General features: G+C 50.8%; 10 protein-coding genes across 10 annotated transcripts; 6 read left to right on the top strand and 4 right to left on the bottom strand.

Moving 5' to 3' along the window:
- Positions 1–69: 69 nt before the first annotated feature.
- On the top strand, positions 70–1,247 carry M430DRAFT_91557 (hypothetical protein; the record flags this gene model as incomplete). Its single annotated transcript, XM_024869667.1, has 3 exons — positions 70–119; positions 176–881; positions 957–1,247. The coding sequence occupies 3 exons, from the start codon at positions 70–72 to the stop codon at positions 1,245–1,247; spliced, it is 1,047 nt and encodes a 348-aa protein (XP_024725766.1).
- On the top strand, positions 1,234–3,131 carry M430DRAFT_32691 (hypothetical protein). The gene has a single exon (XM_024866215.1). It carries the CDS (start codon positions 1,698–1,700, stop codon positions 2,898–2,900), a length of 1,203 nt encoding a protein of 400 aa, XP_024725765.1. The 5' UTR covers positions 1,234–1,697; the 3' UTR covers positions 2,901–3,131.
- On the bottom strand, positions 3,123–4,743 carry M430DRAFT_55613 (hypothetical protein). The gene is made up of 2 exons (XM_024868550.1): positions 3,245–4,743; positions 3,123–3,191 (listed from the first exon to the last, which is right to left on the bottom strand). Coding segments are annotated over exons 1-2 (1,296 nt in total). The 5' UTR covers positions 4,540–4,743; the 3' UTR covers positions 3,123–3,190.
- Positions 4,744–5,446: 703 nt separating this feature from the next.
- On the top strand, positions 5,447–7,325 carry M430DRAFT_93166 (hypothetical protein; the record flags this gene model as incomplete). The annotated part of the gene is made up of 4 exons (XM_024869763.1): positions 5,447–5,912; positions 5,981–6,078; positions 6,135–7,065; positions 7,120–7,325. 4 exons carry the CDS (start codon positions 5,447–5,449, stop codon positions 7,323–7,325), a joined length of 1,701 nt encoding a protein of 566 aa, XP_024725763.1.
- Positions 7,326–8,038: 713 nt separating this feature from the next.
- On the bottom strand, positions 8,039–9,668 carry M430DRAFT_132536 (hypothetical protein; the record flags this gene model as incomplete). The annotated part of the gene is made up of 3 exons (XM_024862255.1): positions 8,039–9,013; positions 9,125–9,251; positions 9,513–9,668. 3 exons carry the CDS (start codon positions 9,666–9,668, stop codon positions 8,085–8,087), a joined length of 1,212 nt encoding a protein of 403 aa, XP_024725762.1. The 3' UTR covers positions 8,039–8,084.
- Positions 9,669–11,945: 2,277 nt separating this feature from the next.
- M430DRAFT_47267 (hypothetical protein) lies at positions 11,946–12,841 on the bottom strand (the record flags this gene model as incomplete). The annotated part of the gene is made up of 4 exons (XM_024867912.1): positions 11,946–12,011; positions 12,070–12,448; positions 12,607–12,726; positions 12,822–12,841. 4 exons carry the CDS (start codon positions 12,839–12,841, stop codon positions 11,946–11,948), a joined length of 585 nt encoding a protein of 194 aa, XP_024725761.1.
- Positions 12,842–13,821: 980 nt separating this feature from the next.
- Positions 13,822–15,085, top strand: M430DRAFT_63391 (hypothetical protein). Its single transcript, XM_024869052.1, has 2 exons — positions 13,822–14,100; positions 14,180–15,085. The coding sequence occupies exons 1-2, from the start codon at positions 13,990–13,992 to the stop codon at positions 14,777–14,779; spliced, it is 711 nt and encodes a 236-aa protein (XP_024725760.1). The 5' UTR covers positions 13,822–13,989; the 3' UTR covers positions 14,780–15,085.
- Positions 15,056–18,373, bottom strand: M430DRAFT_113782 (hypothetical protein). Its single transcript, XM_024861527.1, has 5 exons — positions 18,070–18,373; positions 17,751–17,974; positions 16,536–17,682; positions 15,720–16,488; positions 15,056–15,667 (listed from the first exon to the last, which is right to left on the bottom strand). The coding sequence occupies exons 1-5, from the start codon at positions 18,093–18,095 to the stop codon at positions 15,131–15,133; spliced, it is 2,703 nt and encodes a 900-aa protein (XP_024725759.1). The 5' UTR covers positions 18,096–18,373; the 3' UTR covers positions 15,056–15,130.
- A 200-nt stretch (positions 18,374–18,573) lies between these two features.
- M430DRAFT_91577 (hypothetical protein) lies at positions 18,574–20,381 on the top strand (the record flags this gene model as incomplete). The annotated part of the gene is made up of 2 exons (XM_024869669.1): positions 18,574–20,204; positions 20,255–20,381. 2 exons carry the CDS (start codon positions 18,574–18,576, stop codon positions 20,379–20,381), a joined length of 1,758 nt encoding a protein of 585 aa, XP_024725758.1.
- Positions 20,382–22,150: 1,769 nt separating this feature from the next.
- On the top strand, positions 22,151–24,463 carry M430DRAFT_94252 (hypothetical protein; the record flags this gene model as incomplete). The annotated part of the gene is made up of 1 exon (XM_024869827.1): positions 22,151–24,463. One exon carries the CDS (start codon positions 22,151–22,153, stop codon positions 24,461–24,463), a length of 2,313 nt encoding a protein of 770 aa, XP_024725757.1.
- Between the last annotated feature and the right edge of the window lie 91 nt (positions 24,464–24,554).

Raw genomic sequence — 24,554 nt, 5'->3', positions numbered from 1 at the left:
GAAAGTTGAACGAGACTGGAAACAGAGGACTATTCAGGGAGCAGGGAAGGGAATTGATTGCGAGCAAACATGACCGCGAGCAGTAGAGGAAGCCAGGCTGCGGCCTCTTTGATACGTATGTCTCGCATTTCCCTTCCAGGAATTGAGCTGATCAAACGGATGTAGGATCCTCGAGACACCCCCGGGTCTGCTCCGACTGCATCAACCACATCTCTCGACCAACCCAAAGATCCTATGCTACTGAGGCGGCGTCCCTCAAACCTCTTGATGGACCTCAAGTTACCCGCCCAAGCAACCTCCCGCCCGTAACTTCGCACCCCGGACCCGCCGAATACATAACCAAGTCCGGAATTCTCCTTTCGCGCCCTCCCCTCCTTACCAGGCCCCCTACCTCTTTCGAGAAGGCCTTCTTCTTCTACCAGAAGCGTCTCAATGAGCGACTTGTCATGCCTTTCTCCCGTTATTTTTACTTCAAGAAAGACACGCCTGCGGACACAGACTGGAAGATCAAGGCCCGGGAACGCAACTGGCAACCTGCACGCGAGCTTGGGGGGTATAGTCCTTACGGCCCCGAGGCTTGGAATGATGAGTTGCTGGTCGGGGATAAACTCAGTGAGACGAGCACCATCATGGAAGCTCTGGTGAAGGATGGGCAGGTACGGGCAGTCGAAGGAAAAGATGGGAAAGCGCAGGAGGCTAGGGAGGAGGAGAAGGGGAAGGTAGAGAAGCCGTTGGGTAGAATCACAGAGGCGGATAAGACGAACGACCAAAAGAGACTGGATCGGAAGTTGAACAGGACATTGTACTTGTGTGTCAAAAGAGAGAATGGGGGTTGGGGTCTCCCATCTGGTGCGCTTGAGGGGAGGGAGAACTTGCATCAGGTTTGTCCTTACTCCCATAAAATTCCTTTCTTCCTATGTCTTGGGACGCCAAGAATGCTAATGGCTAGAAAATAGGCAGCAGAGCGTGTCCTCGTTCAAACAGCTGGCGTCAACATGAACACCTGGATCGTCGGACACGTACCTGTGGGACACCATATTCTACAACCCTACTATGTGGATGGTAAGCTGGAGAGGCCAGGCGAGAGGACATTCTTCATGAAAGGGAGGATTATGGCTGGTCAAGCGAATCTGAAGGGGAACCTGTTCGGTTTGAGCGATTTCAAGTGGTTGACGAAACAGGAGCTTGAAGACCATGTCAGGCCTAAATACTTTAGCGCCATCAGGAATATGTTGGCTGAGCGATGAGAGGAATATGATACCTTGAAAGGTAGGAGGGAGTCGTGTAGCATAGACTGCAAGCCTGTATGATAGAATTGTATTCTTAATATCGGAACGGTTACAATAGCCGGCTGGGATCCACGGCCGATGTCGCGTATCTATATCTGTCGACGGCGGGTTGATATAATCACGCCCTTGGGATCTGGAACGCCGACGACTTTTTGACAAGCAGGTATCTGGCAAATAGGTATATCTCCATCTTGTGATGGCTTGCCAGGATCCCAGAACAATAGGTCACCCGCTTCCGAACCTCTCAGCTCTCTCAGCTCTCTACGCACCTTGGCTGTGCAACCATCCCGGCACAGCCTTGTATATAAAGTTTCCACTCCTCACTCCTCCAGCTCTCATCGCTCCTTCAACTCTCATATCACTCACTCAGCACTCATCAAACCTCCTAAGATACCATTGAGACTCAACATGGAAGCCAAACCCAAGCAAATCATCATCCTTGGAGCCGGCGTCACTGGCCTCCAAACCGCCCTCTCACTCCTCACCTCCCCCCACCAGACCTCAGCCTCGCCCTACAAAATAACTCTTATCGCCAGCCATGTGCCCGGCGACGTCTCAATTCAATACACTTCTCCCTGGGCTGGCGGGCACTGGCGTTCTCACGCCACTCTGTCCGCTTCTGACTCCGAGTCTCGAGAGTGGGATGGTAGGACCTATTCGTACTGGATGCAGTTGCTGAAAAATGGAGACGGGAAAGAAGGGGAAAGCTATGAGGAGAGAGTGCAGAGAATTGGATTGGCCATCAAGGAGAGTAGGAATTACTGGGGTAAGGCAAGTGAGGAGACGGCCGCTGGGGGGGTCGGGCTGTGGTGGCGCGATGTTGTAGAGGGATTTGAGGTGCTTGATCTACAAGGTGGGCATTGGGAGCAAAAAGGAGAAAAACCTCCCAATGGCTCGGTGTTCGCCATTAACTACCAGTCCATAGCCATCAACGTCCCGCAATACCTCTCCTACTTAGAAGAAAGGGCTACGCAGCTCGGAGCTCGCATCATCAAGTCCTCTGTCGACGTCTCAAATGGACTTGAGGGTGTAGTGCGGGACGCCAAACGTATCCTCCTCTCCTCGGATCCATCCCTCAGTGAAAACTCCATCTTCGCATTGGTCAACGCCACGGGATTGTCAGCCCGCCACTTCGTCGGTCCTGAAGAAGCGGCAAAGCTCTATCCGGCTCGAGGACAAACCATCCTCGTCAAGGGAGAAGCCCAGATGTGTCGCACATACGTCGATGATCCCTCGGCCAAAGACGATGAGATCACGTATGTGATCCCACGCCCCGGCTCCGGGACTACGATCCTCGGGGGCTGTAAACAGGCTGGCTCTTGGGAGGAAAATGTAGATGAGGACCTCCATGCGAGGATCTTAGAGAGGGTGGAAAAGCATGGCATGGCGGAGGAGCTTAGGACTGGGCAAGGGCGCAGCTTCGAGGTTCTGGCACGTCAGGTGGGGTTCAGACCGGGGCGGAAGGGAGGGCCGAGAGTCGAGCTTGAGGAACGAGGAGGAGGGAATATAGATGGGATTTGGGTCGTGCATTCGTATGGCCATGCGGGTGCGGGGTATCAGAACAGTATTGGTAGCGCGGAGAAGGTCGTTGGCCTGATTGAGGCATTGTGATCCCGCTTTGGCAGTTTCTACACTCTGGGGAGAAACCAACGCCTTGGGGCGTTTAATGATTCTCGTTGATTGGATTTTGATTTGAGAGCCCCAGTAGTCTGAGAGCCTGATTATCTGTTTATAAGCTTTGTCACAGAACTCCATTTGATGATTATAGAGATCACAAATTGTGTGAAAAAGCCATCCGTCCAAAGCCATTGCAAACCCGTACGCGCGAAAAGCAATTCAGCACATATATCAGCTGACCAAACCAGACCTCCCCACCATTCGTCACGAAATAGCCAGACAATTCTAGGATGTCGTTAGAAAAGGAATTAAATATTCGTGAAAGATCACTCACTTACTACTGTAAGACCAAAGGCGAAGATTCCTCATATTGAGATTCGATGGCAGCCTCACGTGTCTTGACAGGGGAGGGACCGGTCGATGTCGTGCTGAAAGAAATGTCATGCTCGCTTCCGGACCCATCTGTAGGAGACGATGGGGCAGAAGGTGAGCCTGGAGGAGGCGCGGAAGCTGGGTGGGGTGCGAAACTCGGCTGAGGAACGGAGGACTCAATCCATCTTTTGAGATCACCGTCATCATCATCCTCGCTAAATTCTTCCTCGTCGTCTTTTTCTCCGGCAGCCGCCATGGCCACAATTCGATTCAAATTCCACTGGAGATCTAGCAATTCCTTGCTGGGTAGAGGAAGGCGTTCGGGATCCTCTGTCCTCAAGACAAACTTCTGGCCCGATTTATAACTGGCGCCGTCTCGGGGGGTGTGTTCGTAACGGATGCCATCGGCGACAACGAAGTCGAGATCACGTGAAGACAGAGGAATTTTGGTGAGGGGCACGAGGTCGGCGGGCTTATGATCCTGGTGGGGCTGCCAATAGAATTCCACTTCAAGTTCGGTCATGTCTGCGTTATAATCCAGGGGACGAAGAGCAAATAATCCTTTTCCCCACATTTTATGCAATGTCGACAAGAGGGTTATGAGATTGAAACAGGCATCTAGTGGTTTGGAGGGATCAACGGGATCGCGGAAAATCTTCGACTGCCAAGCTTCAATTTTCTCAGGGGGCCAGAATGCGGACAACAACCTCCAAAACCCTGGATCGCTCCTGGACGTCACGGAGGGATGTATCAAACAGTTCGGGTAAATGTGCGCGACCTCGCTCGGCCCAAGTCCGGTAAGAACACACGACCCATGATCGCGTTCACGAGCGAGGTTCTTCGGAGCGCTTTCACGAACACGGCGTCGCTTGGAAGGAGTTCCTTGGTCGTCGGAGGCTCTGGAGGGAGATGACGTAGTAGTAGAAGCAGCCTCCCGCCGGTCCCACTCAGGGCGCTGCACCCATGCCCGTATCATCGAATGGCAAGTGTAGCTGAAGCAAGAAACGAACAAAGGTGAATCTTTGGCATTGCGAACGATGTATTCGAGCCTCTCGATGTCACATACTTGCAGACAGGCCCAGAAAGAGAGCGGGACCTCGTTCGTGCCCAGAGCTCGCCCGAGTTCAACCAGAAGGTCTCGGCGCCTCTGGGAAGGGATGTTCAGGTGTTCCTCGTCTGGCGCGACGGGGGGTTCTGCCAGGGGGATCAGAGTTCCAGTACGGCCTCGGCGACTACCACTAGAAGCTTCATGGTCTGCCATGATCTGTATCGCGACGGGACACGAGGGCCAATGATAAGAGAGCAGACGCGTCCTTGTGGTAGCGTTAGAGATGTCGCTGTTGATGCTGTAGCCTGTGGCGGTAGTGGAGTGGATGGTGCGTGTAGCGGGTAGAGTAGCGGAGAGGTGGTTGATCAGATCGGGATGGGATGGGCTGGATGCGCCGTGTGGGGGTGGGTTGGTGTGGGCGGGTAGAAACAAAGTTGAAAAGTAATTGGGTAAGAAGAGTCGTGTGGAGAGGTTTAAAGTGAAATCGCGGTCGGTGCGACGCTAGCTCGTTAGTCTAAAATGGTAAGCGAGTATTACTATCCAAGACAGGATTAGTACCCTAGTAGCCCCGAGGGCCTGAGCCCTTCATTCAATAGAATCAATAGGTACATGTGAAGGCTAAGGTATGAACTGGAATATCTTTGCTTTATCTGTATTAAAAAGGGTCCTTATACGTTGTATTCTGCCTTCTGTAGGCGCTTTTATTCTAAAATGAGTGAAAACAGTGTACGTACGACCACAGACTGAGGAGAATTGGGCATCCCGTCCGCCAAGCCTTAGATCGGCAGATTAGTAGTTGGCTGGGTGACCACCAGCGAATACCTGCTGTTGTATGTTTTTTTTTTCCTTTTTTTGTTTCCATATTTTTTCTTTGGAGTTTCGCTCGGCGCAGTCTGATAGATTCACCTGCACTATCCGAGTCACGTGGTTTATTTCCTTAGCGTAGCCCGTCATCGTCGGCCTCGCTTAAGTGCTCCGAAGGTGGACTAACGAAAACCTGGGCTGACATTATCAAGAAAAAAAAGAGATCGAGAACCTCAGAAAACGAGCCCCCCCATCCTTTTACTTCTCTATCATCAATAAATCAATTTGTGCGAGCGTCTGATATTAATATTTCAAAATGCATTCCCCCCCCATAGTTGGCCTCCTCGGGGGTGGGCAGCTGGGTAGGATGCTCATGGAATCTGCAAACCGACTCAATATCCGAATGAACGTGCTCGATACCGAGAATGCCCCGGCGAAGCAAATCAGCGCACATGATGGTCACGTTACTGGATCTTTCAAGGACCGGGCATCTTTACGAAAACTTGCAGAGACGTGTGATATTCTCACAGCTGAAATTGAGCATGTCGATACCTATGGCCTCGAGGAGGTCTCGTCGAAGGTCAAGGTCGAGCCGAGCTGGAAGGCCATCCGGATCATCCAAGACAAGTTCCACCAGAAGGAGTACTTGTCAAAATTCAATATCCCAATGGCTGAGTATCGTGAGCTCCATAAGAACAGTGCGGAAGAACTCAAGGCGATCGGAGAGGAGCTTGGTTTCCCCCTGATGCTCAAATCCAAGACCCAGGCATATGACGGTCGAGGTAAGTGAGAAATCTTACTCCCATATATATCCTCCTGCCAGTGAGTTCATGGCTAAGATCTACTATAGGAAATTACAGTGTCAAGTCCCAGGCAGACATACCAGCAGCGCTGGAAGCCCTGAATGGGAGACCACTGTATGCAGAAAAATGGGCACATTTCAAGATGGTAAGTTGAGAATTGCTTCAGGAAGTCAGGAAACTTCTTCTCACGCCAGTGTCTAGGAACTGGCTGTTATGGTTGTGAAAACCAAGGATGGGGTTCTGTCCTATCCCACTGTTGAGACCGTCCAAGAAAATTCCATATGCAAACTGGTCTACGCGCCAGCACGGAATATCTCGGATACAATCAACAGGAAGGCCCAGGAGCTTGCAAGAAATGCGGTAGCGGCCTTTGAAGGAAAGGGTGTCTTTGGGGTCGAGATGTTTCTTTTGGAAGATGACAGCCTCCTCTTATGTGAGCTGGCAAGCCGAATTCACAATTCGGGACATTACACCATCGAAGCCTGCGCTCTCTCCCAATTCGATACTCACTTGCGAGCAATTCTCGACCTCCCCATCCCTCCCCAGAGCCTTGAAATCCGGGAACCAGCAATCATGCTCAACATCTTAGGCGGCTCCGCACCCGATTCCCATCTCAAAATAGCAGAACGTGCTCTCTCGATACCAAACGCTAGTATCCACCTCTACAGCAAAGGCGACGCGCGACCCGGCCGGAAAATGGGACACGTCACCGTTACCGCGTCCACAATCCAGGAAGCCGAAGCCATCATCCAGCCGCTCATCGACTTCGTAGACGGGACGCAACGTGCTAACACCCAGACATCCAAACCTCGGCCTAATATCGGGGTTGTGATGGGCTCCGACAGTGACCTCAAGACCCTGGTTCCCGGACTCAAGCTTCTCAAAGATTACTTCGGCATCGACCCTGAGGTTGAGATCACCTCCGCCCACCGCACACCTACCTACATGGCTGAGTATGCGTCCAGCGCTGCGTCCCGCGGCATCAAAGTCATCATCGCCGCGGCTGGCGGCGCCGCACATCTGCCCGGAATGGCGGCCGCTCACACCTCACTTCCCGTCATCGGGGTCCCAGTTAAGGGGAGCTCGCTGGATGGCGTCGATAGTTTATACAGCATTGTTCAGATGCCACGAGGTTTGCACCCAAACCCGATATCTCTGAATGAACGACTCGCTGACACTCAAACAGGCGTACCAGTCGCAACAGTAGGCATCAACAACAGTATCAACGCGGCATTACTCGCAGCGAGGATCCTGGGTGCTTTTGACGCACGCGTGCAACGAAAGGTAGAGGAATACGCGCAGAGCGCTAAAGAAGAGAACCTAGACATCAAGGGCGTCAAGCTGAGAGAGATTGGGTGGGAAGCGTACCATGAGGAGATGCAGAAGCGGTGATTTGATGGGAATTCCTAAAAGCGTATCCGGCTGATGTATTCGGGTCTAGATAGAGCGTGGGTTCTAGGGGACGCAGCGCGTGCCCTTTGCTTTGTCTATTTATTTACTCACGCAGGATAGTGGAAAATGGGATATTGCAAGAGAGGCATTTCTCACCATCACATACTACTGCTTGGCTGAATGTTCTTCTTTCTATCCGTGCTCCTCCTCTTTTCTTCTTTTTCTCCAAGTAAAGCTAGCGCAGGCAGGTCATATCCCAACGTAGTTCCTGCCCCGCATGTCTTGCTGAATTATGAAATACCGATTCCTCCCATTCTGACAAGCCTCAAGGTACAGACAGGGTCGTAGTAATAGTTGGAGATGTTGAAATATTCATGATCCATAGAATTTGACTGCCAGGTGCAATGTGTATATCTATCTAGACGGGGAGCGGAATAAAAAAGGGAAATGGGGTTTGACGTAAAGAATCAGGGGAATACAATAAGTTTCGTCCATGACTTAGAAATCCAGCAACTGTGCCGTGGGATTTCTTTATATAGGGAGGAAAGTATATATAGATATTTCAGTTAATTTCAATCTTTGCTTTCTAAAATGGGATTCTCTATAGAGCGATTGACGAAAGAATGCATACATCCCGTTGTTCAAAGAATCGTAAACACCATTTTACTTCGTTAATCATGGCCGAGCCTCTCATCAACACTTGTAACTGCTCAATAACTCAAAGCCTCGTCATCATCATCGTCATCATCATCATCACACTCACAGCTCATCCTTCACCCCCTTCCCATCCCTCCCCGGCACCTCTGCGACCTTGCCCATATCCACTAACCCCCTCTTGACCATACTCGTCAAGATCTCATACACGACCTGCGCGCCCGCCAACGCCGTCTGCTCACCAACCCCATCATACGCCGGCGCGACCTCGACAATATCCGCACCCACGACATTCAGACCCTCGATCCCCCTCAGGATGCGGATCAGCTCGCGGGAGGTCCAGCCACCGGGTTCCGGGGTGCCGGTGCCGGGCGCCAAGCCCGGGTCCAGCACGTCGATGTCGATGGAGAGGTAGACGGGAGTCTCGGTGCCGATGCGGTCGAGGATCTTGTTGATGACGCCCTTGGGCCCGCCGATGTCATCGATGTCGTCGGCGCTGATGCGGAGGAAGCCTTGGCGCTCGTCGTCCTCGTAGTCTTCCCATGCGTCGCCGCTGAGGCGGGTGCGCAGGCCTGCGTGCACGGAGGAGCCGTTCAGGATCAGGCCCTCGTTGCTGGCGATCCAGAACATGCTGCCGTGGTTGAAGTGCGATTGCTCGCTGGCCCATGGGTCGGGGTACTTGGAAGGGTGCCAGGTGTCGAGGTGGGCGTCGAAATGGAGGACAGCGACGGGGCCGTGGACCTTGTGCAGGCCGCGGAGGGCGGCGAGGGCGATGGAGTGATCGCCGCCGAGAGAGATGATCTTGGGATGCTTAAGAGTGGAGGAGGACGGTGAGCGATGTCCTAGTTCGAGATAGGCGCCGGTCATTTGCGTCAATGCCATGGCGTTGTCCATAGGGGTGACAGGGATGTCGCCGCAGTCAATTATGGTGGCCCAGGAGGTGTAGGGGTTTATGCCGGCGCGGGGGTTGAAGCCACGGAAGGAGGTTTGACGCGCAGAGGCAGCGCGGATGGCGCGTGGGCCAAAACGAGCGCCTGCAGTTTGTTAGAGCTGTAGTCAAGAAGAAGCAGAGATCTGGTTGATAGATTTGCTGGGGAGTTCGTATTTTGAGGAAATGACATGTTGTACTCGGGGAGACGACTCACCGGGTCTATAACTGACAGCCGTATCGAACGGAACACCAAGGATTCCAATATCAAACAAGGCATCAGGTGTTGTCAAGCACTTGACATGCTTTTGGTGCCCGTATGTTGAGACGCCTGAGAATCCCCACTATGAAATGAAGCAAGTCAGCCTTGTGCGAAAAAGGAAGCAAATTCAAAGCCTCCACAGCTCTATCCCCCATCAATTGATACATAGACCCTCATGGAGACTTCAAAAATTGCACTGATATGTAACAGAAAGTACAAAGACCATAGGTAGATGATAGACCAACAGAACCATGCATCTTCAGGGGATAAATCACGTGATATCATCCACTTCGAGGCCGTGCTCCCTTCCTGGAGGAGGACTTTTATAGAACGAACAACTGACCTCAAACCCCCATTTCTTCTCCAATTCCTCAGGAGTATCCTGCACAAATTCCTGTTCATGCAAAGGGACTTCCCCTACAGGCTCTTGTCCATGACTTCCATGGCCAACCACCGCCCCGCAAAACAGCGCCAGCAACGACAGCTGCGAAACTCGCATATCTTGATTCTTGCTCCTGAGCGCTTTTTTAGAATATGGCAAGAAAGAGAGTCTATTATTGCATGCTTGGAGATGAGGCTTATATCTTGGGGGAAGATAAAAGAGCTCGACCGTCCTACAACTATGTGGAGCGGCGATAACGTAATAAAGGCCGTGAAGCTTATCGAGATCTAACCCATTTCGACCATTTGGAACGTATTCAGCCCGGAGCAGGCGAAATCAAAGTAATAACGACATCAGATAATTATCAAGCCCGAATCCTAATCTGAATGAAATCTGCTTATGTTCAGAAAGAGCAGAGCTGGTTTCCAACCTTTTTGGACCCCTTAGTTGCAGTACAAATGCTATCAGACTAAATTTAGAAAACGTTCAAAGTTTATCCCCAGAGCCCATTCTGACAGCGGAAAGTCTGATTGATATACCCTGCAGTACGACGTAGTATCATATACCTCAGGTAGTTTAACGTACCTCCGAATCCACGCGCTCCTATTGGCCGAATTACACAGCGTACGTAAAACTATATAGATACCACAGCATGTGTCGAGAGATTGGAGAGAGATAGAAAAGATAGAAAAGATAACATAATATCTTCCAAGGCGGGAGATAATAGAGTGTTGAGGTATATTGAAACAAAGGCACGATAACCTGGATCTTTTGCTCTTGTAAGGGAAGCTCAGAGAAGGCACGACACGACAGGACTTCGGACGATTTGTACTTTGGTACGCAACGCTCTTTGTGAAGTCTAATGCAAGCTCGGTTTGGGACACCAGAATATCGAGGTTTTTGAACCGCGTCACTACCATAAATCCCTGATGCTCCGTGTTGATATCCATCTTAAGAACAAGCCAATCCAGCTATCTTGGCCTTGATTCCTTCACTCTTTACCTTTGAAATATCTCTCTGCCGCTTGTTCGTCCATACCAAAGGCAATTCGATCCTGCTTCGTTAGTAGCTATTTACCTCACGGGTTCTCTAGCTCACGGGAACTACCATTAAGTTATGTAGACATAGATCCTGATCCACAAGTGTCCAGGCTAACTGGCACGTATCCAGAGTATCACGGGTCTAAATGCGAGAACAGAGATGTGTGAATTATAGAGGTAGGCGTAGTGAGTGTCCAATGAATGATCTATTTTCTCAACCCAAGCACCCCTAAAAAAGAACATCCTAAATCTGTGATCATAGTCGAGAGACAAACTATTTCCATCAATGAGTTAACCTTTAGCATGTATCGAGACACTTGCGAATCGCGAGCTTTCATGCAGGCCGGGTTCGAGCTGATATCCACCTATATCTCTATGGCGCAGGAATACTTGCCTACACCATATACTAGGTCAACCTCTATACCTTCCGTAGCAATCAAATGATTCTGATATAGTTGGGAGAGAAGCTATTTAGATTATTCAGGACCTCTTGATCCTTCTTGTCAGAGCTGGATGCTTTTGATAATGACAGCGATAGCCCAATATCCTAGTATTATAAGGATGAGAGAGGTGGTGGTAGAGGTGAGTACCTAAGGGGCGAAGAATCACGTGCGTTGTGACTTGATGCACACAGCAAAGGTGGTGAGAATTCGGGGCTCATAACAGGTAAAGAAGAGTGTGATCTGAGGTAGGACTCATAGCGGGTAGCTATGAAATGATAATAAGAATAGTGAAATATCGATGCTAAAGAGAGGTCCTAAGATCTTAATGCTGTCAGTATTATTACCACAGTAACGTAATTCTGGATGGTGGTTTACAGGTATAGGTACTCTGTAAACAAGACAGGTAGTAAGACAGGTAATAAGACATGAATGACATCTCGGCATCGAAAATCTCCGAGTCTTCTTCTAGAAGCCCTGCTCAGTGTGCATGCATATGTAGGAAGAAAATGTATAGTTAGTGGAAGAGGGCAGAAGTTAAATGTCTTTGTATTGCATTTACACCCCAATCGCCGTGAAAAGTAACCAATCGCCGGGAGTTAAAGTCAATCCCGTCCGCATTAAAGGAAGAAGTAACTTCAGAAGTATGATGATGAACCCGCTTAGCGCCAGAACTTGATTGAGAGAACTCGATGATCGAATATGAGAAGGCCCTTGTGATTCTCACGGTGGATCAATTCCTTCCCTTCCCTCCCTCTGCGCACCGCTCACCACTCACTGCGTTCACACGCTGTGGAACCAGTCCTTCTTTCCTTCCTGCCTGTCTCCTTTGCTGTCTCCCGAGTAGTAGGGGCGGTGCGGATGTGTAAGACGAGGTCGGCGCTCTAAATAAGGAAAGGGGAGCGATGTGTACGCTAAAGAATTAAACAGTGTCGTTTTGGCTTTTTGGTCGCCGGGGGTTCGAGAGCTGCTACGATTGCCTGTTCCCGCTATCAGTTCCTGCTGCTACTATTTCGTATTGTCTTGAATAGAACTCACCTCATCAAAGACATCCTTCAACTTGTATTGCGTCAACGCACTACACTCAACGTACTTGACGGCGCCCAACTCCCTCGCCATCTTCTCGCCGTCCTCCTTCCTGACCGGACTCATCTTCTGCTTTCCCAGCTTTTCCCTTACACTCGGGTCATCTCTTAAATCGGTCTGGGTGCCGACGATCAGGCAGGGCACGCCAGGGCAGTGGTGGTGTACTTCAGGAAACCACTTCTCCCGGACGTTCTCAAAGGAGGCGGGTGACGTGACGGAGAAGCAAACGAGGAAGACGTCAGTTTGTGGGTAGGAGAGTGGGCGGAGTCGGTCATAATCTTCTTGTCCAGCGGTATCGAAGAGACCGAGTGTATACGGCTCATCACCGATCCTGTTGAGTCTGGCATTAATATTGTCGGGCCTTGGGTCGTAATAAGGAGATTATGAATAGGGTCCATGAACTGTAACGTGTCATAGACTTATGCCTCATTTCCCATTGTCCGCCTGGGAACACGATAGTAGTTATGCTAGGAAGTAGAGAGGACTCACATGACAGTAACGGCATAATTATCGAAGACAGTGGGAACATATTCGGAAGGGAACTTGTTTGTGGTGTAGCTGATGAGCAGACATGTCTTGCCGACAGCACCGTCACCGACGACCACACATCTATTGATTGAGTCTGGTCAGCCATTGTCACCGCAGACCGTATATCGAGCCTCCTCTATCTAAAGCCGCGGAGAGATCGGGGGAGAGGCACTGACTTGATTGTTGCGACGACCATCTTGACCGATCTTCACCCTCTGACGACCGAGCTGCGGCAACCTGCACGCGACCAAGGAATCAACCGGAGATCTCTCTCTCGGCTACCTTCAATGTCGGAGTCGGCGCGGACTCTCGACACAGGACTCGAAGTCGTGATGACGGGATGGAGTTGCGAATTGGGTGTTCTGGCGGTGTCGACTCGCGCTTCGTGTTCTTGATACGACGCTTGATCGATAAAGCTGGGGGGGGGGACCGGGATCTTTTTTCTCGCTTCGAGGGGCGACAACCAACAATCTTAACCGCAGATTCCTGGGAACGTATAATGGGAGATGTCGATTCTGATGAGGCAGGATAGGAGTATGGGGGGATGGGGGGATGGTGTTGTTGAGGAGAGGGAGAGGGAGAGGGAGGAAGAGGGAGAGAAGAGTGGAAGAGCGCGGGAGACAGACGAAGGGTCGTGATGTCGCAAGGGTAAGGTAGGTTTGGTCTGGGGGAATTGTCCGAATAATTGCCAATTGCTGGCTGTCTGAGCCGTTCGCTTGCTGATCAGACACTGGACGGGCCGTTGATGAAACAACTCCTCCAGGAGCGCGTTCTGTTCTTCCTGTCAAAGGGCCTTGATATGGTCTGACGCTGTGCCCTGTCGTCGATCTGAATATGCGCAGGACTCGGCAGCTGCACGTGAAGCGGACGGTGGCCTGCACAGTTGGGCAATTTGGTAGCAAAGCCAGCGGGAGAAAAGAAGAAGAAACTCATTACAGGACACAACAAGACTCTACTATATGACCATTACTCCTCCATCATGATGCTCTGTCCCTAGTGGAGAATTGAAAATCGGGCACTACGCTGTGCGCCCACTATTCACCAGACAAGGATGTCTGAAGACCCACGCATTCCAGCCCAAGTTCTACGAGTCCAACCAGCATTAGAGAACGACGCGTCGCGTGGAATTGATATTGACATCGCAAGGAGATAGGCCACAGGTTCACAATAGCCTTTGGTGGCTGCTTCTGCTCCTTTCTGCTTCCCTTGCCCTGCTTGTCTTGGCCGCAATTCTGGACTTGGCAAAGCAGCTAGCTATCACGATCAATACTCAATCTCGACCCTCAACCATCAACCATCAACCACTCTACCAGAATCTGCCTATCTTTCTTTCCACCATACAACATGGCCACCCAGAAACTCTCCTCAGACATCGACCGGATGTTAGAGCAGTATCTACAGCTCCTGGATACCTACACCTCCCTCCGATCCCAGCTCTCCGTTCTGCAATCCTCAGTACGTCTTCCCTTCCCTCCAACCTCCCAATCCCCCACTGCCCAGAAAAAGTTCACCTGCTAATTCTTCCTCCAAACAGATTCACCAGAACATAGCACGCGCCAACTTCTCCGCCGACCGCGGCATCCGCTACGGCGAACAGCTGTACGATGCGCGAATGCAAGCCTTGCGCATATGCCGTATCGCCGTTGACACTGCAGGCGTCCCTGAAGATGCAGAGCCTGCGCCTACAGCTGGAGGTGAAAGGATGAGCATCACGATCCTTCCTCGATCCGACTCATCCCCGGACTCCTCTCCCACCACTTCCCCAACCCAAACCACAAACGAGAACACCACCGACACTCAAAAAAGCCCCAGCAAAGAAAAACAAGCCTCGCCTACCTCAGAAACAGAATCAGAAAAACCCAGGCCCAGAGACCCGCTCCGCATGTTCGGGATCCTGGTCCCGCAGGCGCTGCGCACAGCGCAGACGGAAGCTGTCAAGATGGTGGGGGATGTGGTGCCGAAGCTGGTGCAGCTGGATCTACAGATGCGGGAGCTGGAGATAGAGATTAGGAGGGGGAGGAAGAGGAAGGCTAAGGCTGAGGCGCTGGAGGTGAGGATGAGGGATGAGGGATCGGTGAGGGGTGGGGCGGCGGGAGAGGAGCCGGGTGGGATGGTGGAGGGTTTGAAGGTTTAGGGGGTTGGGGATGCTTGACCGAAGGAACGGATGCGAGGTATGTCTGGAGATACTGGATGATAAGCTAGTGCCGGTGGCTTTCAGAAGACGATGAGCTGGATGTTTACCTATCTAGGAATTAACTCGTATATGCGCATGGCTGCTACGATCCATATCATCAAGTATCAAGTTGTGTTTTATGTCGTAACCTGATAAGTTCAAGCACAATCTTACATTTTTACATCCCGGCAAGAGTACAACTACCCGCAGACCATATGCACCGTCCCACAAAGCCTCAGAACGCCTTCCTTGCTAAACCCTAAGCAGTATCCCTATAGGTAGGTACCCCCTAATGCTTTATGGAACCCCAATTCAGTACTCGAAATCATCATCCACCGCGGGGCCTTTACTCTTTGCCACGCTCTCCTGCTTCCTATACATCTCCGCCACCTGCCTTGAGCTCGTCGCCATATCGGGTTTCTTGTCATCCCTCACCTTGATAAATCTTGGAAACCGCAGACTTATCCCCTTCTCGCCACTCGGATCAACTCCCTCGTGGCAGCCAGCCTTGTATCTGGGACTCAGGGTCAGGTCCGCCGTCTTCACTTCCCAGACGTATTTCGGCTCGAACCACACATCGGGCTGATGTTGGTTACCGGAGGAGTGGGAATAGAAGGGTTTGGGGCGGTCGATGACAATTTCTTTGAGCTGGGAATGGAGTTCCTCGAGTACAGCTTCGGAGAACCCGGTCCCGATGTTGCAGACGGTTTCGTAGGTGTCGGTGTTGCTGTTGTAGCAGGCCAACAGGAACGCACCGTATACCGATGTACGCTTGCCTCTGCCATAGTATGCACCTAGGACCACAAGATCGAGAGAATCGCCAATGCCGGAGAGGTAGTCTTTCTTGATCTTTGGAAGATTGTCAGCAATGCATGTTGAGGAATCTGGCGATAGAACGTACCTTGAGCCAATTTCGACTTCGTTTACTGGGCTCATAACCGCTCTCCTGCCCATCCAACATCTTGACCATGAGACCTTCGCAAGAGGCCTTGACACTCTCATCGAGGAATTGTTGGATTTCGTCGATTTCTTGGCCGTTCATACTCGTAGCAAACTGGAACTCACCCTCAACGGGGGTAAATGCACTATGGAGGAGCTCGCGACGTTCCCGGAGAGACTTCTCTACCACTGCTTCGCCATTCAGGAATAGAAGGTCAAATGCGAAGACGCAAACTTTGATCTTTACATCTTCAATCTTGACATCCTTCTTCTTTCGAGTCATAAGTTGTTGGAAAGGTAAAACTTTCTTCTCCACCAGATCCCAAGCTACAGTCTCGCAATCAAGGACGAAGCTTTTAGTGTCGGTGTTGACCCAAGTATTCAGTTTAGACAAGATATCAGGGTATTTCTTTGACAGATCTTCCGAGTTGCGGGAGAATATTGCCGCAATTCCGCCGGTAGGAGTCTTCGCAGCGGCTGGTTCAGCACCACGATACTGTTGAGGAGAGTCCTTGGCCACGTAGTGGATCTGTGCCCTCTCTCCATCATATTTATATTCGCAGGTAAATGTCTGACCCTCAAATCGATCGAGTACTTCCGTAATGGCCTTCGTCGGCTTGGCTAACATGGGCTTGAGTGGAACGCCAGGCTGGAGTTTACATTTATCGCGTAGATTGAAGATGCCATGTTCTAACATTGCCGGAATGATGACTTCGTAGCTGGGAAGTGAACTATAGAATGTGAGCACTGGATCAGCTTCAATACTGTGCCATCTTACCTGTATACTGCCTTGAGGATTGATTCGCCTTCGGCCAATTTCTCAGTGCTCGGTACCTTTCCAGATCCCTTTGACTCAATCTCGTGGCAGACCATTGCTTGTGCGAGTGATACCAACACAGTCTTCTCAGCTAATCCAAGACGAAGCTTGCCCTCAAGAAATCGTACAATGTACTTCGCCTCACTAGGACCGCCCTTGTCCTTCGTAATATCGACCTTTCCAGAGCTGTGCCCATCAGCTGCTGAGAGTAGCTTTTTGATACCATCGACCTTGCGTTGCTGGGCCCCGTTGCCTGTGATAGTAGCAATATCTATCAGACCCTTATGAACGCCCCTGATAGTCAATGGTTTCGGCTTGAACATTGTAGGTTGGTTTGCCCTGCTCTTAACAGCTACAAGGCCAAGATCACCAATTTCTTTCTGATCTTGCTTGATGACTCCCAAGCTTCGACCAGTTGTCTCACCAATTGCTTTCATGATTAAAGATTCACCAATACCAAGCTCAATGCCAGCGTAGTCCGCAGCAAGCTTGTTTATCATGAGGAGGACGGTGGGAAGAAGATCATTAGGTGTTAAGCGAAGAACCTGCCGGAGAAATAGGGAGCAATGAGACGTCATAATGAGTCTCTTCGAGGTCATCTCGATCAAGGAGAATGTTGTGCAGAGAGCTGCGTACGGGACGGGCTCTCCGGGTTTCCAATCCGGGTATGGATCTTTGTCCTTCGACTTCAGTGTTGTCTGCATCTTCTCACGAGCCTTGGCAGCAACTTCTGGTTTTTCCTCCTCGTCTTCCTCTTCATCAATGTCTTCTTCTGCTTCTGACACAGAGGAGGACGCATTGGAGTCCCTTCTCTTTAGAGGCGCTTTTGACGAACTGATCTCTTCAATTTCCTGTTCATTATCCTTCGCAGGTTTCGTGGGTGAAGGCATGCGCCTGGATTCCTTAGATTCCGGTCGAGCTTTAATATTGGGCTCGGTCTTTAAAAGCTTGGTGTCTTCTTTATCTGCTTTGCCATTACGGCGAACTCGCTTGACCACAGGTTCATCATCATCGTCCTCCTCTTCCGACTTGACTTTCTGGTCCGCATTTGGCATCTCTGATTTTAGAAGAGCTTTTGGTGAAGGAGATCTTGTTCGCTTCCTCGTCTCTATTCAAGAAGTATCAGTATCAGTATTAAGCGCAACAATGTATACCCACTGTGGGAATTTAACATACCCTTCCCAGGCTTCACATTCTCCTTCATATCGACGTCCTCCTCCTTCTCAGCTTTGGGTTTGATCTCTGTATCGGAGCCGCCTTCATCGTGCATCTCTATATCTTCGTTCTGTTTGGTTGAACTTGAGCTAGGGGGCTCATCCTTTGCGCTGGGTTTGGACGAGAACGAAAGTTTTGACTGTTTAGTCGGGGCTTTTGTGCTACTAGGTCGACCAAAGAATTTCCTGCCGGACAATATGCATATTAGCCTCTTATTTTACAATCCGCACTTGAGGCCAAGGGACCGCACCCTAAGGTGGTTTGAGGATCTTTAACATACCCCAGCGTTGCCTGTTTCGGAGGCATCTTGCAGAACGATGTAACAGGTGAGGCCTTGTAGGAGAATACCAGGAGCGAGGTCCGTGTTAAACCAGCTACGGCGCTGATAAGTCTGCGAGAAGCCACGGTTGAGGTCAAGGAGCAGTGATAGGCGCGGTCGAGTGAGCTGTGGAAGAGGCGGGGAGGGAATCGTCACCCTTCCTAGCTGGAAAGGAAGGATGGGCAAATATCAAAACCAAGCAAATCCAATTGTACACCCAGAGAAAAAGGTTAGACCGCGCAGGAAGGAAAAAGTCGAATCCTGCAGTATCAGATCCAAATCTTCGAGAAAGTCGCGTCTTCTAGATGATGTCGCGTTGCGCGTATATGGATAGCTAAAGGCACTCCCATAACTCGATATTCGGCACCCAAAGACTCACCGCTTTGAGTCAGAGAAAACCCCCACCAAGGAGCGATATTTCGAAAAACGTACGAATCTCAATTGAGTCGAATATCACGCGAACACATGGCGGCAGTACAGGACCTCGCAGAACGAGTCAAGATGGCAACGATTTACATCGACACAGATACTGGCATCGACGACGAGTCCGCCACGGGCTCTGAAAGCAAGCCCTACAAGTCTCTAGCATATGCCTACATTCAACACGGTGGGGCTGAGGGCAAAACATATCTCTCGCGTTCTTCAACAACTGGACCTGTCAGCGCAGATGGAGACCCATCAGAGAGACTCATCTGGAAAGAGCCTGCGAAGAGTGCAATCAAGAAGGCACAAGGTGCATTGGACGCCCACAAGAAGAAGCTCCTGAAGCAGCAACAAGTGGCCGCACAGGAAGAGGAGAAGGAGAAGGCTCGTCTGAAGCACCTTGAGGAAGCAAAGAAGATCGTTCTCAAGGAAGATCCCTCCCTTCCAAAGGCTGTCAAGATTAGAATCTGCGACAAGGACTTGGAATTGGGAGAGGGTGATGTTAAGGGCACAAGAGTCAAGATTTCGGGACGCATCCACCGACTACGACAACAGAAGCAAGCTACCTTTATTACGTTGATCGATGGATACGGGCATTTGCAATGTGTTCTCACTGGCGACCTTACGAAAACCTATGATGCTCTGACCTTTGCGCAGGGTACCTCTCTCACTCTTTATGGTGAGATGCGCAAGGTCCCTGCAGGTCAATCCGCACCAGACAACCGTGAACTACACGTCGATTATTACAAAGTCATCGGTCGATCCCCCGCTGATGCGGATGCAATTACCAACAGGGTCTCCGCTCAGCAGGACCAGTGGGAGGCTTCGATGTTGGACAACCGTCACCTTGTTTTGCGAGGAGATACTGCATCTTCAGTCATGAAGGTCCGCTCTGCAGTTGAATGGGCATTTGCAAAGGCATATAAGGACATGAAGTTCACCAAGATCAGCCCTCCTGCTTTTGTTCAGACTCAAGTTGAAGGTGGTTCTACACTGTTTGAACTTGATTACTATGGCGAGAAGACCTACCTGACCCAGTCTTCCCAACTCTACCTCGAAACCGGCATTCCCAGCCTTGGCAATGTCTATTGTATCGAAAAGTCCTTCCGTGCTGAGAAGTCTCTGACACGTCGCCACCTCTCTGAATATACCCATGTTGAGGCCGAATTGGATTTCATTGATTTCGATGACCTGTTGGACCACCTGGAAGAGATCATCAGCAGGGTCATTAACACAATTATGGAGGACAAGGAGATTGCTGGGTACATCAAGGAGCTCAACCCCGACTTCAAGCCACCCACAAGACCCTTCAAGCGCATGCGATACTCGGATGCGATTGATTGGCTCAACGCCCAGGATCCCCCAATTCTCAACGAAGAGGGCAAGCCTCACGTGTTCGGTGACGATATTGCTGAGGCTGCCGAGCGAAGAATGACCGATATTATCAACTTGCCAATCCTGCTGACTCACTTCCCAGTTGAGATCAAGGCTTTCTACATGAAGAAGGATGAATCGGATCGCCGTGTTACGGAGAGTGTCGATGTCCTGATGCCTGGCGTTGGTGAGATTGTCGGGGGTTCGATGAGAATGGATGATTATGACGAGTTAATGGAGGCATATAAGCGTGAGGGCATATCACCAAAGGAGTACTACTGGTACACCGAGCAGCGGAAGTAAGTTCGCCCCTTTTCTCCTCTCAAACCAAATACTAACCCACCACCAGGTATGGCACATCACCCCATGGCGGATATGGATTGGGACTTGAGCGATTCATCGCATGGATCTGCAAGCAACACTCTGTTCGCACATGTTGCCTGTACCCCCGATTCATGGGACGCTGCAAGCCTTGATCGGGCTTTTACTTTCTCTGATTTGGTGGAAATTACTTGCGCGCGATACACCAGAGTTGTGTGAAGCGTTATGATATCACGTTGCGAACCCCCCCTGGGATGACGAAACGTTATAGAAGCTAGACCTGCTGCTTCATGAAGACTTTTGCTAGGATGATGACAAGAATTGATGGGATTTCGATCGTAGGTAGAAGACTCGGTCAATTCAATTTTAGAACAGCTCTTGTGACAAGTACCGAAAACGTTGAAGCTGGTTGATCAGTGGCACATGATATCAATTGAATAATACGGACACGTTATTCCCTCCTTCGCCTCTCTCCTCCTCTGGACCTCCTTTTATTTTGCCTCCTTTTATTTTGTGGGTTACCCCCTGGCTGCTTAATAATATGATTATGATTTCCGGGGTATAGAAGTAGAAGGGATCCTCCTTCAAAGCGGGTCGAGACAGTTCTCTATATACATGTATGTAGAAGACAGATGGAGATTGGAATCCTAAGAGTATGTGATCTGAGTGGATCTGGCCTGGTCTGATCTTACACTGCATAATGGTGGTGATGGGATTTGTTTTATGAGAAAGCAAGGGGCTGACGTGACCGCGACACTGTCTCAAATCACTACGGATGCTGCCGAGAAGAGCGGACAAGCTAAGGCGACAGAGATGTTATTTACCCAGGGGGACCAGAAGTCTGTACATGTCAACCAAGACCTTTTACTTTCCCTGAGTAATCCCTCTGGGTCTGGAGTCTGGACACTGGACAGTAAGATATGAGCCTCTTCATTGGTGTTGTCCTATTTTAACCCGCGCAAGTCCCTGGGGCCCTCCCTAGGCCACATCGCGTTAGGCCGCTGCAGTGAAATTACGGCCACCGTTTTGGGACTCTCCTGCCCGCGACTAATCCGTCCTGTCCTCTCCTCCTCCTCGACCTCCATCCATCTTTTCTATTTTATCATCTCTTCATATCTTCATCCCTCTTTCTTGGTTCTTCCCTCCTCTCTCCCCCCCCCGAAAACCATCCTGCCGCTCATTATTCATACCCTTGCTTTCTTTCTCTCTTTCTTCTCCTTTATTCTGGACACCCACGCTCGTTCACCCAATCTTGTCCACCACTTTTTTCCCCCCCTACCTATTCTTTGTTCCAGCTATCGTTTCCACCTCCCTTGACAACCAAGCCAAAAATACCATTGTGCACCGAGCAGACCCTTCGAAACAATCGGGACATACATTCATTGCTCTCAAATCCATCCGAATCTGTCGGTCCCTCGCAGATAATATTGCCCGGCTTCGATTTTGCCTCGGATACTTGTTTGCATACGCTTAGCTTAATTTATACGAGAACTTTGTCCATATCAAACATTTATTCTCACTTTCGAAACACTCGAGGTCTACTCGCTGCGAGCTAGTATTCACTACGTCGCTCAATTGCTTGCCTTCGACCCGACTGTCGCGCGCCCTGCCTTTCGATCTCTCCCTGCAACTTTTGTGCCTCCTTTGGCACTTTTAATCCTTCACCACGGCTGTATTATCATCTCTTGTGCGGGACAGCTTTGTCCTGCCACCTCATCTTCTCGGGATGCAGGAGAATCAAGCAAATACTCAGAATGGGCCGGGTGCGGCGACAGCGAGCAGATTCCCTGGTCACGCGTCAAAGCCTTCCAACAGCGAAACTGGCTTCTCTCACGGCGCCTACAGCTCAAACCACCACCCCATGGGCGGATATGGAGATAGACACCCGCGTCGAGCGAACGTTCCTTCAATAAACACACAGGGGATGTCTCAGCCACAGCAAGGCCAGAATGAGCTGCAGACTCCCGGCACTGGCTTTGACATGCAATTCACTCCACTGCTGCCATCCCAGTTGCTTCTGGGCAGTCCTTTTCAGCCTGGAACGCCCGCCAACTTTGCTAATACGCAATATCAGAACTACGGATACCAACAGCCACAACAGCAGCAGCATGGTAATCAGCAGCAACAACAAAACGTAGGCAGTCCCGTTCAGCCATTGTCCCCGCAGCTCTACCAGACACTCGTTTCTCCTTCAGCTTACGGCGCTCCTCAATTTTTCAACCCACAATCGCCCACGGGCCAGTTTGCCGGCCTAGCAAACCAAATGCAGCAGCTGCAGATCCAACCGTCGTCTCCTGTCCACATGTCTCCAGGCTTAGTATCAGGTACGAGCAGGACAGTGTATCTAGGGAACATCCCCCCGGAGACGTCCGCTGAGGAAATCTTGGGCCACGTGCGCAGTGGTCAGATCGAATCCGTCAGACTTTTGCCAGACAAGAACTGTGCCTTCATTTCTTTCTTGGATGGCAGCTCTGCTACACACTTTCATTCTGATGCCATCTTGAAGAAACTATCGATCCGCGGTCAGGACATCAAGGTCGGCTGGGGAAAACCATCTCAAGTACCAACGTCTGTTGCTCTGGCCGTCCAACAGTCAGGTGCTTCTAGGAACGTATACTTGGGAAATCTTCCCGAGGATGTTACAGAGGACGAGCTTCGCGAGGATCTCAGCAAGTTCGGCCCGATTGACACCGTGAAGATTGTCCGCGAAAAAGCAATTGGTTTCGTTCATTTCTTGTCAATTGGCAACGCGATCAAGGCGGTTTCCCAACTCCCCCAAGAACCAAAGTGGCAGTCTCCCCGACGGGTCTACTATGGGAAAGATCGATGTGCATACGTCTCGAAGACGCAGCAACAGAATGCGGCGCAGTACCTTGGTATTGCACCTGGCTATTCACACGTGCTCAACGGAGCGGATCGCGACCTTATCTCGAATGCCCTTGCGCAACAGTCTGTGGCCGCTGCTGCCGTGGCTACAACGGCTGGAGGGATTAACAACCTTGGCAACCGAACTGTTTACTTGGGAAACATTCATCCAGAAACTACTATTGAAGAAATTTGTAATGTTGTCAGAGGTGGACTTTTACACCACATTCGATATATACCCGACAAGCATATCTGCTTTGTCACCTTTATTGATCCTACTTCGGCAGCTTCTTTCTACGCTTTGAGCAATATTCAAGGCCTAATGATTCACAACCGGAGATTGAAGATTGGGTGGGGCAAGCATTCCGGTGCACTGCCAGCTGCGATTGCCCTAGCTGTTAGCGGTGGAGCTTCCCGAAACGTCTACATTGGAAACTTGGACGAGTCCTGGAGCGAGGAGAGGCTGAGACAGGACTTCTCCGAATATGGTGAGATTGAGCTTGTCAATACTCTCCGAGAGAAGAGCTGCGCATTCGTCAATTTCACCAACATCGCAAACGCTATCAAGGCCATCGAAGCTGTTCGGGGTAAGGAGGATTACCGCCGATTCAAGGTCAACTTTGGCAAGGATCGTTGCGGCAACCCTCCTCGTCAAGTCGCGCAATCCCAACAATCCCCCAGGAACGATGGTGTTAATTCCCCTCCTCCAAACAGCGGCGGTCTCCAATCGAGCCAGAACGGTTCCTCCCCAACTGGATCCGTAGCTCATGGGCCGACCAGCGGCAATAACCAGAACTTCCAACCTGCTCCTACGCCATCGACCATCTTGAATGCCGGCAGCAACAACCCCCTAACCATGTACCTGAACCAAGTTTCCCAGCAGGCTCAGGCTGCTCAGCAACAGCTAGACCCTTACTCTGTCGCTCAACTGCAGCAGCAGCAACAGCAGGTTCTCGCCGCGCAACAAGCCGCTCTCTACGGAAACGGTTCCGGCGATGGTCTCGACATTCCTCGACAGTCCCCTGGACTGGGCCACCAGCAGTCAGCTTCTACCTCTGGTATGAACGGCTTCCAGAACGGCACCTCCGGTGCACAGACCATTGGGGGTCTCCTTGCTCCTTCGAGAAGCCATAACCGTGCAGCTTCGCTCCCAGCATTCGGACCGCAGGTGAACGTATTCCCAGACCAGAATGGGGGCAGTGCAAATGGTAATGAGCAACGGGGAAGGGGCCATCGGTACCAGGCGAGCTTCTCAGGAGGCCTGAACATGGGGAATGGCAACCAGTACGTGAATGGTGGAGCGAATGGGTACGGACTGGGACAGGATGGAGGGATGTTGAATGGTTGGACAGAGGAAGAGGTCAGAAACTGATCTCGCAGGGAAGAAGTGGAAGGAGAGTAGAGGAAGGAAATTTGGTGCTCGGATAGCTAGCATGGATAATGTGTTGTAATACTCTCGCCCT

Source organism: Amorphotheca resinae, assembly GCF_003019875.1.
Source record: "Amorphotheca resinae ATCC 22711 unplaced genomic scaffold M430scaffold_1, whole genome shotgun sequence".
Taxonomy (NCBI): domain Eukaryota; kingdom Fungi; phylum Ascomycota; class Leotiomycetes; order Helotiales; family Amorphothecaceae; genus Amorphotheca; species Amorphotheca resinae.
This window is presented reverse-complemented; position numbering and strand designations above follow the sequence as displayed.

What these genes read in the sequence shown, in the direction of transcription:
- M430DRAFT_32691 (XM_024866215.1), top strand. Translation starts at nt 1,698, where the DNA reads ATGGAAGCCAAACCCAAGCAAATCATCATCCTTGGAGCCGGCGTCACT.
- M430DRAFT_55613 (XM_024868550.1), bottom strand. Translation starts at nt 4,539, where the DNA reads ATGGCAGACCATGAAGCTTCTAGTGGTAGTCGCCGAGGCCGTACTGGA.
- M430DRAFT_63391 (XM_024869052.1), top strand. Translation starts at nt 13,990, where the DNA reads ATGGCCACCCAGAAACTCTCCTCAGACATCGACCGGATGTTAGAGCAG. An exon ending in TCTCCGTTCTGCAATCCTCA is followed by an intron (nt 14,101 to 14,179) that starts GTACGTCTTCCC and finishes TCCTCCAAACAG; the next exon opens with ATTCACCAGAACATAGCACG.
- M430DRAFT_113782 (XM_024861527.1), bottom strand. Translation starts at nt 18,095, where the DNA reads ATGCCTCCGAAACAGGCAACGCTGGG. An exon ending in GAATGTGAAGCCTGGGAAGG is followed by an intron (nt 17,683 to 17,750) that starts GTATGTTAAATT and finishes CTTCTTGAATAG; the next exon opens with AGACGAGGAAGCGAACAAGA. An exon ending in GAAGTCGAAATTGGCTCAAG is followed by an intron (nt 15,668 to 15,719) that starts GTACGTTCTATC and finishes AATCTTCCAAAG; the next exon opens with ATCAAGAAAGACTACCTCTC.